Source organism: Leptonychotes weddellii, chromosome 3 (genome assembly GCF_054177405.1).
Source record: "Leptonychotes weddellii isolate Sample4059 chromosome 3, ASM5417740v2, whole genome shotgun sequence".
Classification (NCBI taxonomy): domain Eukaryota; kingdom Metazoa; phylum Chordata; class Mammalia; order Carnivora; family Phocidae; genus Leptonychotes; species Leptonychotes weddellii.
In genome coordinates, this window is record NC_138371.1 from 85536851 (window position 1) to 85551895 (window position 15045).

A 15045-nucleotide genomic window follows, 5' to 3' on the forward strand; every position below is an offset into this window, starting at 1 on the left:
GAAGCTTCTCTGCTGGAATGGGGCTATTTGTCACCCAGCCTCTTCCGAGCAGGCAGTTGGCTCAGAATGACTGTCACAGGGGCCTGGGCTTGTTTTGATGTCCTGACCACATCTCAGTGTTAGCTTATTCATGCCAAATGAAGCTCACTGATACAGAAAACATAAGGGTTTTGCTTTTCACCAGAAAAATGGAAGATAAAAAGCAAAGCGTGACTTGCCCAGGCAGTTAGTGAGGAGTTGCTGCTTTACATCTTCTGCCTCTGCTGATTGCCTTTGAAGCAGGAGTAGGGGGAGTGGGACCTGGTCAGGGTCAGTGCTGTGAGCAGACCTGACCCAGGATGCGCTCAGCCCTTGGGTGTGTTCTAGACAACCAGAGCTGCTGAAAATGTTTTGGAGGGAGGTGAGGGTTCGCTACTCCCAGATGACCGCACTACCAGGTTACAGCAAAGTCTCAGGCCAAATTCTGCCATGTCCAGACATGATTAAGTAAATGTACAAACACAAAAGCTGTTCATGGATCCTGTTCTGTGGGCTGGAGGAAACCCCAGTTCTTGGTCCTCTTCGGTGCTCTGGCCAACACCTTGCATGAAAGAATCATTTGAGGAAATGCCAAGATTTCAGAGACAATACTCTGTTACTCTCACTTCAGGCCAACAGAACCCGCTGTCCAGGGTTTCCCCAGTTCGGCCTGATGGACACTGGCATGGATGATTCCTTGTTTTGGGGCTTTCCTCTGCCCTGCTGGATGTTTAGCAGCCTCTCTGGTCTGTAGCCACTAGACATCAGGACATTCTTCCCCAACTTGTAACAACTAAAAATGTTTCTGGACATTGCTAAATGTCTCTTCTGGGACAAAATAGCCCCTGGGGGAGAGCCACTACCCCACAGGTTTACAGCTGGACACAGGAAGGGTTAGGGAATTGATTCTAGGGCACAGGCTGCAGGCCCTGTAGGATTCTTAAGCCCTGTCCATGCAAGGGAAAGGAGTGTCTTAAAAAGCTTTTAGCGAACCCACATCTTGAATGATTAAATTGGCTTCAGCAAGCACCCACTTCTATTCATCAGGCAGTTAGCAGGCACAATTCTCGTCATCTGTGACCTTAGATCGTCTAATTAGCAAAGTGTCATGTACAAATCAAGAACAGATGAGAAGTGCTTTTAGTGTGGGCTTCCTGATTAGATATCACCTGATTGTACATTCTTTTTTTTTTCTTAGATTGATTTATTTGAGAGAGAGCATTCATGCGTATGGGGGAAGGGCAGAAGGAGAGGGAGAGACAGTCTTAAAGAAACTTCGCGCTGAGCATGAGTCCAACACGGGGCTCGATCTCACGACCCTGAGATCAGGGCCTGAGTGAAAACCAAGAGTCAGACTGCGTCAACCAACTGCACCACACCGGCGCCCCGATCGTGCATTCTTATTAAAACCTCTTATTTGGAAATCTTTTTGAACATAGAGAAAAGCTGCAGAAATAGTAGAGGACTCCTATAAACCCTTTTCCCATATTCCTCAACTGTTAAAATTTTACCATTTGCCTTATGTTCTGTGTGTGTATATACATACACATAGATATTATATGTATATGAAACTGATTTTATCACTTGAATGAGAAGGTCTTCTCCAGGTTTCTCTACCATAAAATTAGTATTTTTATAGTTATAAATGATAAGTATTTTGTGGGGAGCTACTTGGAGACCCTATAAGTAACCTGTTCCTCATCAAATTTTACCTATTCTAGCAACTGTTAATAATTTTTGCCTGAATCGGTTATTACAGTGATAGCCGACAAACTGATTTTTCTCATTTCATCATTCCTCTTGTATTTGTTAGGTGGCACTCAACAGAAGGGTCAAGCTTTTACTTTTCTCCTATTTACTCATACTATATAACTGTACATCAGCAGTATGGTCTCATGGAGTCCTATTTTATTCAATCAGTTATACTTTTAATAGTGTTATGTATTTAGATGTTCACATTTTCCCATGGAGGGGGGGGTGCCTTTTAGCCTGATCCTGTGTCCCTTTCACATGGCCCATCATTCTTTGAGCACTTTCTTAGTTCTTTCTGGTACAAGATGCTCCAGGCTCATCTTGGGCCTTTTTCTGCCCCAGCCTTGTAACCATCTATTTCCCTAATGAGCCCCGGCCTCTTTTACCGGATGGGGCATTTAGAACCCCAGGTCTAGGTGCTGGGTGTGCTCACCACCACTGGGGTGTCTGCATTCCTCAGCTCCCGCATAGACAGAGCCAGGAAATACACGTGTGTACAGGCACGCACACAAACACGTGCACTTGTATGTATTTCTACATCCATCCCATCTCTATGTAGATTGAAAAACAGTGAGTTCATACTGATATCTCCTCTTCCAACCCCACTCCATAGGCCTAATGCTAGCCTTCCCATTGCCCATATTTGTATCTCCTTTCTCCAGTGGTGAAAAATCTAGCTCCGAAGAGCCTCAACCTCATCACTTATGTTCTCCATCTCCCTGCATTCACCAATCTCCCAGCCACCAAGCCCATCTCCTGCCCTGGTGCGGGCCTGCTGGCCCTGGGCCCACCGCTCGCATGGGGGCTGTGCAGGCCAGGCCTGGGCGGGTGTTCCTGGCTGGGATACCAGCACTACCTTGGCGGCGGCCAGTCACATAACATCATAGCACATGTGCTGTAGTGCTTTAAAGTAAAGTAGGGGCGCCTGGGTGGCTCAGTCAGCGAAGTGTCCGACTCTTGATTTCGGCTCAGGTGGTGATGGCAGGGTTGTGGGATCGAGCCCCGCATCAGGCTCCTTGCTTGGTGGGGAGTCTACTTGGGATTCTCTCTTTCCCTCTCTTTCTGCCCCTGCCCCCCACCCCAGCTCGTGCATGCTTGCTCTGTCTCCAAAATAAAGCAATTTAAAAAAAAAGTAAATTACAGAACTTGTACCTGTCCCATTACCTAAGTCTCTAAGTAGGCGTTTGCCCAGTGGCTTATGGTCACTTTCCCTATAAGGTAGGTGGGAGGAGAGAAAGGAGGCACAGAAACCATGACACGGGTTAGAAATTAGAAATTCTGCCTCCACAGTGGCACCACTGGTATTTGTTTGACCTTGACGGGGACTGGAGGCATGTGGCATTGTTCATTCTGACTTCTAGTGAGCACCTGCCATACACCAGACTCTGCTGTGTTGAGCGCTGGGACACCCAGACGAAAGCCCCTAGGGAGGTCCGTCAGCGCTCCCGCAACTGCGTGACGCAGAGTGACAGTGCTGGGGTGGACAGACAGCATGTACGGAAGGCTGCAGGAGCTCAGAAATCAGAGGGTGGCCAGAGAAGTTTCCCAGAGGAGGTGACTCTGCCTTGCGTCCTGACTCGCAACACCCCTGTTGACAGGAACTTGGGGGGGCTTGACTGCAGCACTTAACTAGACCATGTCTTGTCACCTTGAGATTGAAGGCGCATGGAGAGCAGATGGCAAAGGACTCAGTATTTGGGACACGTTTTCTCACACACCACTGAGGGTTGGCAACGACGACACCGGCGATGTGGCCTGTGACAGTTACCACAAGATTGCTGAGGACGTGGTCGCCCTGCAGAACCTGGGTGTGTCCCACTATCGCTTCTCTGTTGCCTGGTCGCGCATCCTCCCGGATGGAACCACCAAGTACATCAACGAAGCGGGTCTCAACTACTACGTGCGGCTCATTGACGCGCTGCTGGCCGCCGACATCAAGCCCCAGGTGAGGTCGGGCCCCGGCCGGGCTCTGGTCCAGTCCACGTGTGGGAGCCGGTTGGGCCAGGGGGCTCTTTGTTCCATACACAAAATGCTCTTTTCAGATTCAGGTTTTGAACTGTCAATAAATTCACATGGCACAGAATTTTAAAGGTGTAAGAGTCCACAATGAAGATTTGCCTGCAATCTCTGACCCCCAGCCATCCAGTTCCCTGGCTTAAAGAAGGCAGTCAAGTTGGCTAGGTTCTCATGGCCTCCTTTTGCATCGATTAGCCAGGAGACGTATACATGTGTGCACGTCTGCTCCTTTCTCCCTCTTTTTTCATAACTCTCACATACATGCAGTTTGGTACTTGCTTTTTTTTAACAGTATTTCTGACCCATATTTCCATATCTGTATCTAGTTTCCTTGTCGATTTTTTTTTTTAAGTTATGTGGAATTCTGTTTGTTCCTTACCTCTAGAACTACTTTTCCTTTTTATCAACACTCTTCCCTGTGACTTTTCCAGTCTTTTGCCATTTTAACCAGTAGTACAGTGAGTCACCTGGCTGTAAATTTATCTGTAGGCTGTGGTCCTAGGAGCAGAATTACTGGGGCAAAAGGGCACGTGGTTTTCAGCTCAGAGTTATTATGAATAATGATACAGAAGCTCACTTGTGAGCTTACTTGGATCTCACCAAAATTTTAAAGTTTTACTTGGGAGCCTAAGGACGCTTTGCCTCTTGCCCTGGGCACGTGTGGTAAAGCGGTGGAGGGCACCTTCTACGAAGCTCTGCATTTCCTCTGCTGTATGGCTGAGATTACATACTGCAGCCAGACTGTAATCCCCACGGTTACAACTCCCCCACCCCACCCCGCCCCAAATAAAGTGCTATCTGGACTTCTTTGCCCATACTGATACCATGGCAGGAGCTAACTAGCCATGCAGCACTTATTACCATGAATGCGGAGAGAAAACATGGCCAGTGGCTGCCCTGTGGGACCCAGGGTCTGAGTGGACAATGAAATTCATCACACACAATTCTGAACACCATCAGAGAGCAGGCAGCTCAGGGCCAAGGACAGTAGAGCCTTTGAGGGCACCGAGCCGTGGCGGAAAGCAAAGGCGCTAGGGCGGTGTGGGGCTTGAATAGAGAGGAGAATCTGGATGGATATGTGGGCAGGGGAAGGCATGCCAGGCAAAGGGAGAGACTGCGTCTGGGCTGAAGATGGTTAGCAGGCCCCGTGCAGACCGAGGACAGTGGAGACCCCGCTTAGCCAAGATGGGGTGTGTGAGGGCATCAAGGGGAAGGCCACATGGACATGGCCAGGGGGGCCGTCTCCAGCAAAGGGTTCCCAGCTGCACAGGAAGAACATGCAGACACACTGGATGATGTTCTCGGGGGTGTCCCTTTATAAGGGAAACACTTCCACTCTCCCGGAGCCTCAGTGCCTCAGACGCTCAGCATGGTCTACGCAGGGAGGTTCTGAAGCACTAGTGGTGAGGATCCCTGGCCCCACCACGACTCCATGATGTGCAGGTCTCAGTGCCTGAGCCAAGGTCACACAGCGGGCAGGTGGCAGAGCCGGGACTCAAACCCAGTCTTCTCCGACCCAGATGTTGATTCTCTCACACTTCAACACTGCTGCCCTCCCCATCCCACCAAAGAACCTTTGAACTGTTTTGTCTTCTCATTCCTTCTCTACTGTGGTTGGAGCACTCTGGATGGAGATGCTGATCTTGCTTTCTCCACAGGTGACCATGTACCACTGGGATCTGCCACAGGCACTCCAGGATGTTGGAGGCTGGGAGAATGAGACCATTGTGCAGCGGTTTAAAGAGTATGCAGAGGTGCTCTTCCAGAGGCTTGGGGACAAGGTGAAGTTTTGGATCACCCTGAACGAGCCCTTTGTCATCGCTAACCAGGGCTACGGCTACGGGACATCAGCTCCAGGTGAGGGTCCCAGGCTCAACTTGCCAGCTCTCTGGAGCATGGCATTCTTAGCCCCACCAAAACTTGAAATCCAGGTGGCCCTGGAAGAAGAGGCCAAGAAAGCTCAGTGGTGCTGCCTCTGAATCCCTGCTCTTGTTCAAGGCTGCCTGACACACAGCAGGTTTCCCCTTCTGACACCACTTTTTGCTAAACATGGATTTTACAGGTCAGTACCTCCAAATGGCTTCATTTCTTTGTGCTTTTTTTGCCCTGCCTCAGATGGAAAGCTTCCTGAGATCAGAGACAGGGACTAATTGATGTAGGAAAGGACAGGCCATCAGACTGTACAGGTCCACAGTGTGTTTTCTGCAACTTCAAAACCCAAGTTTCCAAGAACTGATTCGGCTCACCTGAGCTCATCCTGACTTGAACCAATACGAGGCTGCTTACAGACATTATCCCACTTAATGTGGGCATTTCTGCTGCAGCCACATTCGGGTCCTTGATTATAGAGCGCTCTCCTGGGTCCGGTTGGGGTGCTGTGTAAAGTTATCTGCAACTTATTACTTTTCTAAGACACAAAACGCTTGTACTTCCAGACCACATAGACCTGAAGGGTTTTGAATAAGGGATTGTGGACCTGTTCTTGTGCCTTTAGAACCATCCAATTCACCTTTTCTCTAGTTCTGAGCTTAAGTCGTTACCACATTTATCTCCCATTGGTCCTTGGTTGGTGCTTTGGTTTACCATTCCTTCAACTTCCTTTAACACGTGAGAGGTGGCCTTTCTCACGACATTTGCTCTCAAGGAATCTCTTATCGGCTTTCATCAGCCGAATTCTCCAACCCTTACTTCCACTGTAGGTCCCCACAGAGTTCCAGGATGTCCACTCCCAAGGCACATACTCTGCTGGGTACCTGGCCCGATCTGTAGGAGCCACTCTTTGGGAGAATGTTACAGAAACCAACATTTACCATCTTCTCACCAGACACAGTGCTGCTAGGTGCTTCACATACACACTCCCATTTCCTTCTCACAAGAACTTTCTTATTGCTCACTTTGCCAAGGAGGAATCTGAAAGACTGAATTACCCAAAGTTACACAGCCAGCTAGAAACCAAAGTTACACAGCCAGGATTTGAATTCGCTTCCTCCTAATACCAAAATCTACACGCTTTTTCCCAAACATAGAAGTTATCTGTAGGGAGAGAGCAATATTCTTGGCCATGTTCATTCTTTGTTGACATCCCTGTGTTTCCAGGAATCTCCTTTAGGCCTGGCACTGCCCCCTACATCGTTGGCCACAACCTCCTAAAGGCTCATGCCGAGGCCTGGCATCTGTACAATGATGTGTACCGCACCAGGCAAGGTGGCGTGATTTCCATCACCATCAGCAGTGACTGGGCTGAGCCCAGAGACCCCTCCAACCAGGAGGATGTGGAGGCCGCCAGGAGATACGTTCAGGTCTGTGTTTCCTCTGGGCATTGTTAATACTCTTGCCTGTCTTTCCCTCCTGTCATCAGCTAATGGAAATGGAATTAGATTGCAAAACAAAGATTTAGGTTCAAGGCCCTGTTTTGCTATTACCTGATTTCGTGAGCTTGGAAAAATCACCTAAACATTTTTGTACCTTAGTTTTCTCATCTATGAAGCAGAGGCGACCTATCTATATCATAGGTTTGCTGCGATCAGAGTTCTTTGGGGTTGAGTTTTAAGTCTTAAAAATGATTTGTCCATGTAGTCCTTGCTGCATGCAACACTGGCTTGAAGGTAACAGAAATTCCATCTCTTCAATCTCTGGTTTGATTATAGTAGCTGATAGAGCTGGGCTGCAATGTCACACTTCACCATCTAATTTGATGTATTCGGCCTAAGAATTCCTTGAGTTGGGGGACTTTGGATTCTGTGAAATTCATTAGTGCCCCTTTGAGTTTAACATAAGGACATGCACCTTTGGTCATGGAATTTTGCTCCTAGAAAGTAGTCACGGGGTGCCTAGCTGGCTCGGTTGGTTAAGCGTCTGACTCTTGATTTTTGGCTCAGGTCATGATCTCAGGGTCGTGAGATCTAGCCCCATATGGGGTTCTGTGCTCAGCACAGAGTCTGCTTAAGATTCTCCCCCCTTCCTTCTGTCCCTGCCCCTGCTCACGCTCTAAAATAATCTTTCTTTAAAAAAAAAAAAAAAAAGGAAAGATAGAAGAGTCACTAGTAAGCAGGTGCCAACAAAATAGCCCATCCTTCCTTCAGTGTGAGCCCCTGACATCAGGAGAGAAAAGAATGGCCTTTGTCAAGGCACAGCTTTTCCCTGATTCTTGCTCGTGTCTCTGATGGGGTTAGAAAGCACCCTCTCCCATGTTTCAGCATCAGAAAAGAAAGGCAAGGGTCTCTCCACACTGAACCCCCGTTTGGCTCTGTGGAGGAACCTGAAGACAGCAGCATTCTGAGGGGACAACCTGGGTCTTTGTTTGCCAGACTTCTCACAAGAGAACTTGGTAACAGCGATCAAATTAATGAATGCAAGTAAGAGCTTAATTTTCCCATTTATTAGCCAGCTAGGGAAAAAGTCTTGGAACAAAAATAATGCATCTCTCATTTTAGACTCACAGAACTGGTAAAGTAGAGCAATAATTTTCCTGAAGTCAAAACCCCAAACCTCAGGAAATGTTAGGCTCTAATCTCATTAGATTGAGCCACCTGTTCAACTGTGATACTGCGGCCCAGGATCATGATACATACCCTAAAATCAGCTTCCACAGAAAGGAACACTTTGTTACCTCGAGTGCGCCAAAGCCTCTTTTGCCAGGGTGTGTGTGTTCCAAAGCTGCCTCTCTGAGAATGGAAGGCTGCTCTTACCCCACATTTAAGGCATCAGCCAGCAGGTAAGGGGATGGGGAGAGACCGAAGCAGCCTCTCAGGACCCCAGCATCATAGCATTTGGGTGCCACATATCTCCCCTAAGGGTAAGGATGGTCTAGACCCCATTCAAGAAAATAGGTTGAAAAGTTCCCCAGGGAACTTTTGGCCTTGGGCAGCCAGGAAATCCTTGCAACTCAGCCCTCCCCAGAGCCGTTCTGGTTGATCCTTAGGGCAGGATGATGGAGAAGGGCCTGCTCTGTGATAAGAGGAAATCCACGGCCTAGAAGCTTCTAGTCTCTCCTGCTCTTCTGCAGGACCCTGCCAAGGGCAGCCAGGCAGCATCTATTGAGTCCTGAGGCAGTGCTCAGTGCAGTTCATCTCCTTTTGAGCTGCAGGGGTTGAGAATCTCCGCAAGGAGAGGGTAGCATGTGGGAAGACCTGTGGGCATTTAAGCTGGAACATGCAAACAGCTGCAGAGGAGATGCAAGTTTAAGACGGGGTGGGGAAGGGAGGTGCTGGAAGGAAGGGGTGGGTTCTGAGTGACTTGTGAGCAGGAAAGCTGCTGTCTCCTAGTGTGACCCCCTGTTAATGCCCAGGTTGTCACCCCCACCCCACCTACAGTTTATGGGAGGCTGGTTTGCACATCCTATTTTCAAGAATGGCGATTACAACGAGGTGATGAAGACACGGATCCGTGACAGGAGCTTGGCTGCAGGCCTCAGCAAGTCTCGGTAGGTCCTGGTGCCCAAGTGCTCAGCCAGGGAGAGGTCAGGAGGAAGTCTGGTCTGTGATACCAAACTGAGGCTCCTGGTAGACAGCTCAGTGGTAAATGTGTGGCCGTTGGGGTCAGAGAGGCCTGTCTTAGGCAAGTTACTGTATTCTGAGCTTCCCTGCTTGCTGGGGAGACTGAACATGATTGTGTATGTGAAGCTCTCAGCCGAGGACAGGGCCTTGCTATGTGTTTGACAAAAGGTAGATGCGGTTATTCTCTGTAGAACAGCCAGGAAATATGTCTCAAGGGCACCCACTTCTTAGTAACCCACCACCTCCAGCAGGGACAAATTCCCCAGCTCATCCTATTTACTATTATCATCACCACCTTATGAGTGAATGTGGGTAGGAGTGGGTGACTGCCAGGCATGTGCTTTTTGTCATTTGGCCTGTAGGAGGCGATGGTTGCACCAAAGCAGTCCTACTTAGGGCCCACTCCTCTTCCTGTCAAGGGAGTAATAGCAATGACACCTAGCATTTATCCATCTTCCAGTGGCACTCTTAGTCCTATTTAAGGAGGAATAAACTGAGGCACAAAGATTATGGCAAGATTACCCAGCTACTGAAGTGACAAGAGTCGGGATTTGAAACCAAGCTAACTCCAGGGCCCACACTCTAAGTTTAAGAGTCATCTGGCTAGGATTAGAGGTGAGGTGTGCGGAAGGGGACAGAGTGACCTGACCCTCCCCTCCATGAGCAGGGCCTCAAGGATAAAAGGAATTCCAAAGGTATGAATTCCTAACATAGCCGGCGAGTCTTTCCCTTATGTAGCCCAGCTGTGCAGGTTCAATACTCCAGTCCCCATCCTTACAACACACTCCTGCCCTGGTTGGGGCAAGTCCTGTGGGGCAGACTGTGCGTCAAGGTCTGATCTGCCAACTCTGGTCTCCACCAAGCAAGTTGGCACTCTAGTCCACCGACACAACTCTGCTGAGCACCTCCGTGTGCCCAGGTCAGGGCCACGTCCAGTAAAGTCCACGTAAGGGGAGGCTTCCAAGTCTGGCTCCTCAAGCTGCCGACACGCCAGCTGGGAAGAGAGTAACTTTACCACTAAAGTTCTCTCCTGAATTTCTCCATACAAACAAAACTCAGAAGATGAGATGAGGGTGGGCTGAGTAGAACCAGGAGACTTCATGGACAAGGTGGGACTTCAGTTAAGCTGGGCCTTGACAATGAAGTGTGGGAGAGCAGAGGGCATTCCAACTGAGGGGAAGGGCGTGAGCGTGGCCTGGTGGGAATGAGCGGGATACCTGCAATTGAGGGTTGGGAGGACTGGCCCAGTGGCTTGGGGGTGGGGGTGCCAGGCACAGGGGCTCAGCCTTGATGCCACAAGCCCTAAGGAGCTACTGCTAGTAGCTTCTGGGCAGGAGAGTGAGGGGCGTGAGGGGTTTGGGCTTTAGTTTTCTCCCAGCATTTCAGAAACCCCAGTGGGGGAAGGCTTTGATCCACCAGGTGAATGGCAGCAAAAATCTCAATCAAAATGAAAGTGTCAGCTGCCCAAGCAGGGTCATCTCTAAGCAAGCCTAAACTAGCAGCCCCAGGGGTTCCCTGTCAGGACACACATGCCATCAGATGTGGCTGCAGAACCTGTAAGTGCTGCCCCCAAGTGCCTGTCAGTCACGTTCAGTAGAAAAGCCTCACTTAGACTACACGTGGAAAATGCTCCACAAGAGGTTTAAGAAAAGAAAAAAAAAGTGTAGTAAAATCATATGAGCATAAAAGTCCAAATCTCAAAAGTTCAATAAATTTTAAAAAATATTTCCCCTATTATAAGGATGGACTTTGGAGAAAAGAGGCAAGCCTAAACAAACCACAACAGAAAAAAGTACCTTAGAAAGGGCAGATTATGGAAATAAAAATGATATTAAAACCTGGTGACCATGAAGGATTAGTCTCAAGGGATGTATCTCTGACATGTTCTTGATTTCAAAATCTATCATAGATGGTAAACCTCTGAAGTTGCATGTCAATTTTTGAAGTAAACAAAAATGTATCTGTGGATATGGACATGTGTGTACATAATGTCTGTATGGCCCTGAAGAGGTGGTTTATAAAAGTCACTTGTTTCATTTGGCCAACGCAAGAAGAGAGAGGGTCTTGTCACAAAAAAGGGCAGGGAAGTTTATGGTCTGGTGGGAGGAGCCTCGCCTCGGGTGCTTCAGCAGCAACTGGAGGGACCTCTCCTTGCTTCTGGACAGCTGCCCACCTCATCACCACCAGGCCTATAGTTAGAGCGCTCTCCCAACCCTGCCCTGGGACATTCTCTTCCCAAAGCATGATGCTCAAGCCCCCCACTTCTCATGGCTCCTTCCATCCAGGCTCCCAGAGTTCACGGAGAGTGAGAAAAGGAGGATCAATGGCACCTATGACTTTTTTGGGTTCAATCACTACACCACCATCCTGGCCTACAACCTTGACTATGCCTCTTGGATCTCTTCCTTTGATGCAGACAGGTAAGTCGGCCAACAGGGCATTTGGAACAATCTCTGGAGAAGACAGCAAGGTGCCTCTTTGCCCAGCTCTTACTGCACAGCCTCAGGAAAGCTGCCTCCTGGTGCCATACATCCTGGGATTTGAAGATGAGTCCACTCCTGAGACACCTAATCAAACCTCTGTCAGTCTGCTAGTAATACCAGCTAGCATTTCCAAAGTGCTTCCCACTGAGACAGACATACTTGAAGTTTTTGTCAAACATGTTCAAGACTTCAAGTATTTTTCTTCCCTTGGTTTTTTTCTTTTGTCAAATTTGTTTCACTTATCAGATGTATTTCAGTCAAAGTAACAGTAAGGTTGGTGTTTCCTCCCCCCCCACCTTTCTGGGGTAAAGGTGAAACTATTATTTCTGCATTACACAAATGCACTCATGGTGGAAACATCAGAAAGCAAGAATAGAAATTCTTGTGGGTGTCATTCCAGAAGTGTATGTGTAGGGGGTATACTACCTCTCCTTCTCTTCATCAATATAACATGTAAGGACATACATTATATAAACTATGTAAGATATATAGTATAGTTTATGTAGTATGTATTTATACATAAAAATATATTACCAAAAACCAAGATTATATGTATATATATGTACTATCTTGTTCCTTTTATAATGAGCATGTTTCCACATCAGCTGTGAATCCGTCTAGGTTCTTTTAAAACAAACACCTACCCTCCCCCCCCCACTGCATTCTGCAAACCCCAGAGTCAGACTCGCTGAGGGGGCTGAGAACATCCCCCTGCTGGTCCCTGTCCGAGCACTCACTGGACTCTTGCTGCCTCATGGTTCCTTGCACTGTCTCCCCGTGACCTGTGTTCAAACTTAGAAAATGTTCTGGGTCCAGTTCAGCTGAGAAAGATAAATTCAGTTACTGATAAGAGTGTATTTTTTTTTTTTTCTGAAGGATTTGGACATTAAGATCTAAATAATTCGTCCTTATTTGAAATGTATGACTCTGCAGAGAAAGACAAATACCATGTCATCTCACTCATATGTGAAATTTAAGAAGGAAAACAGAGAACATATGGGAAGGGGAGAAGAAAGGAGAGAGGGAAACAAACCATAGGAGACTCTTAATAGAGAACAAACTGAGGGCTGGTGGAGGGAGGTGGGTGGGGATGGGCTGCATGAGTGACAGGTTTTAAGGAGGGCACTTGTGGTGATGAGCACTGGGTATTTTATGTAAGTGACGAATCACTGAATTCTACTCTGGAAACCAATATTGCACTGTAGGTTAGGCAAAATTAAAAAAAAAAAGTGTGATTCTGGAGACGTTCAAGTTTTTGTGCTTCCCCCAGCAGGTGCTGCTTTGGCACAAGCTGTTGCCCTCTCCTGGTCCATCACTGGAGAGAGGCAGGGTCTTGGGCACTTAAAGCAGGTCCCAGCCTATCTGCTGCCTGCCCTCACCAAATGGGGGCCCCAACCATGGGTGCCTGTGGCCACACCTGTGGTGACTAGATGTCACTGACGCAGGGAAGCCCATTCTCTCTCCTGACACAGCACTCAGATCCTATTGGAGGCTGTGATCAGGGAATCCCAGACCCTTTCACAGCCTTTCATGGTTCAGTCCATGAGTAAAGCCATTCATCTGTAGAGGTGCAAACAGAGAGCTCAGGTGGCCTGTCACAGCTACACCAGCAATGAGCAGTACGACTAGAACTAATGAAAAGAGGAGAACGTGAGGCAACCTGACTCTTCTGCGGTTAGTTATGACTGTCAAGTCTAGACTAAACCTAAGGCTTTGCCTAGTATAAATCCTGCTTCGTGTTTTGTGCAAAGGGCCTCTTGGGATTTACAGACTGAGACCTAAGCTCTCGTGTTTGAACCTGTGTAGGGGAGTTGCCTCCATTACAGATCGCTCCTGGCCTGACTCTGGTTCCTTCTGGCTGAAGATAACACCTTTTGGCTTCAGGAAGATACTGAACTGGTTAAAGGAGGAGTACAACAACCCCCCAATTTATGTAACAGAGAATGGAGTGTCCCAACGGGGAGAAACAGACCTCAATGACACCCTAAGGATCTACTACCTCCGCAGTTACATCAATGAAGCCCTCAAAGGTAGGGAAGGCCCATCCCTTCCTCCATGTGCACCTTTCACCACTGGAAACACCTGCTAACGTCTCCAGTTAGGGGAATACTGCATCCACGAGACCCCATCATGAGAAAAAGGCGGCTTCTCACTCCTGATGGGTTTAAGCTTTTCTTTGAGGCTGCACTCTGAGTCTTTTCCTTCCTAGATGTAACTCAGCAAGCAAACCCCGTTGCCTGGTAAGAGTGAGACCTGAATTCCTGGCCAGAGTCATCTGCTCTGCCAGATGATCCCTGATGTCTGATGTCCCTAAACAGCAGCGACCTGCTGAAGGCAGGGGCTAGGAGGAGGAGAAGCAGGCTGCGGGGGCTGTCTGTAGGGTCTTTTGTTCCTCAAGCAAAAGTCTGAGACCCTCAGCTCAGCAGAACCCCCTGGGATGGGATTAGGACAAGGGCCTGTAAGTAACTGAGTGAAAGAGTGAGTACTGCAGCAGCGGAAAGAAATGCTTAGAAAGTCCTAGCCCAGTGAAAATCTTTTCCAAGGGCCACTTCTTTTCTTTAGAAAGAAGCATTAACACTCTAAGGCCCTCCCCAAGACTGGTATCCCAACATGTGGAAACAGAGGATTGCGTGACTCAGCAGGATTAATGTAGCCTACCCATGTTCCTGATTCCCATTCAGGACTGAGCCTTTCTAGGAAAATGCTGATGGCTCTTAAGCAGGGACTGTGGGAGAGCTGTGGGCAGGCGTGGCTCCTGTAGGCCCAGCGGAATGGGGTCTTATAAGACAAAGGAAGCTCATGCTGTGGCCTCTGCATTTGGGCAGCTGTGCAGGATAAGGTGGACCTTCGAGGATACACAGTTTGGAGTGTGATGGACAACTTTGAGTGGGCCACAGGCTTTGCAGAGAGGTTTGGTCTGCATTTTGTGAACTACACGGACCCTTCTCTGCCAAGAATCCCAAAAGCATCAGCCAAGTTCTTCGCCTCTATAGCCAGGTGCAATGGCTTCCCTAACCCTGCTGCGGGACCGCACCCTTGCCTCCAGCCAGAAGGTGAGCCGTGGCTCTGGGAGGGACTAAAGCCAGAAGGTGAGAGGGGCCTTTTCAGTCTATTTTCTTCTAGTTTATTCCCCTCTTCTCTGCCTTTCTCATATTTATTTTCATTCATTCATTCATTCAACCAATATTTTCTTTAAATGCTCCAGACATTCTTACGATGAAACAAAGGAACCGAGGATTAATGTTACATCTAGAAACTAGACCGTGGTCTGGGAAGAGCAA

General features: G+C 48.3%; 1 protein-coding gene across 1 annotated transcript in view; it reads left to right on the forward strand.

Annotated features, from left to right (window-relative positions):
• Positions 1-15045, forward strand: part of LCT (lactase) — a 52765-nt gene that overhangs the window by 32960 nt on the left and 4760 nt on the right. Inside the window, exons 10-16 of the mRNA XM_081814539.1 lie at positions 3425-3715; positions 5445-5643; positions 6883-7085; positions 9099-9208; positions 11567-11701; positions 13571-13794; positions 14590-14817. Of these exons, the coding sequence (XP_081670665.1) occupies positions 3425-3715; positions 5445-5643; positions 6883-7085; positions 9099-9208; positions 11567-11701; positions 13571-13794; positions 14590-14817 (1390 nt within the window). The remainder of the gene's footprint in view (positions 1-3424; positions 3716-5444; positions 5644-6882; positions 7086-9098; positions 9209-11566; positions 11702-13570; positions 13795-14589; positions 14818-15045) is intronic.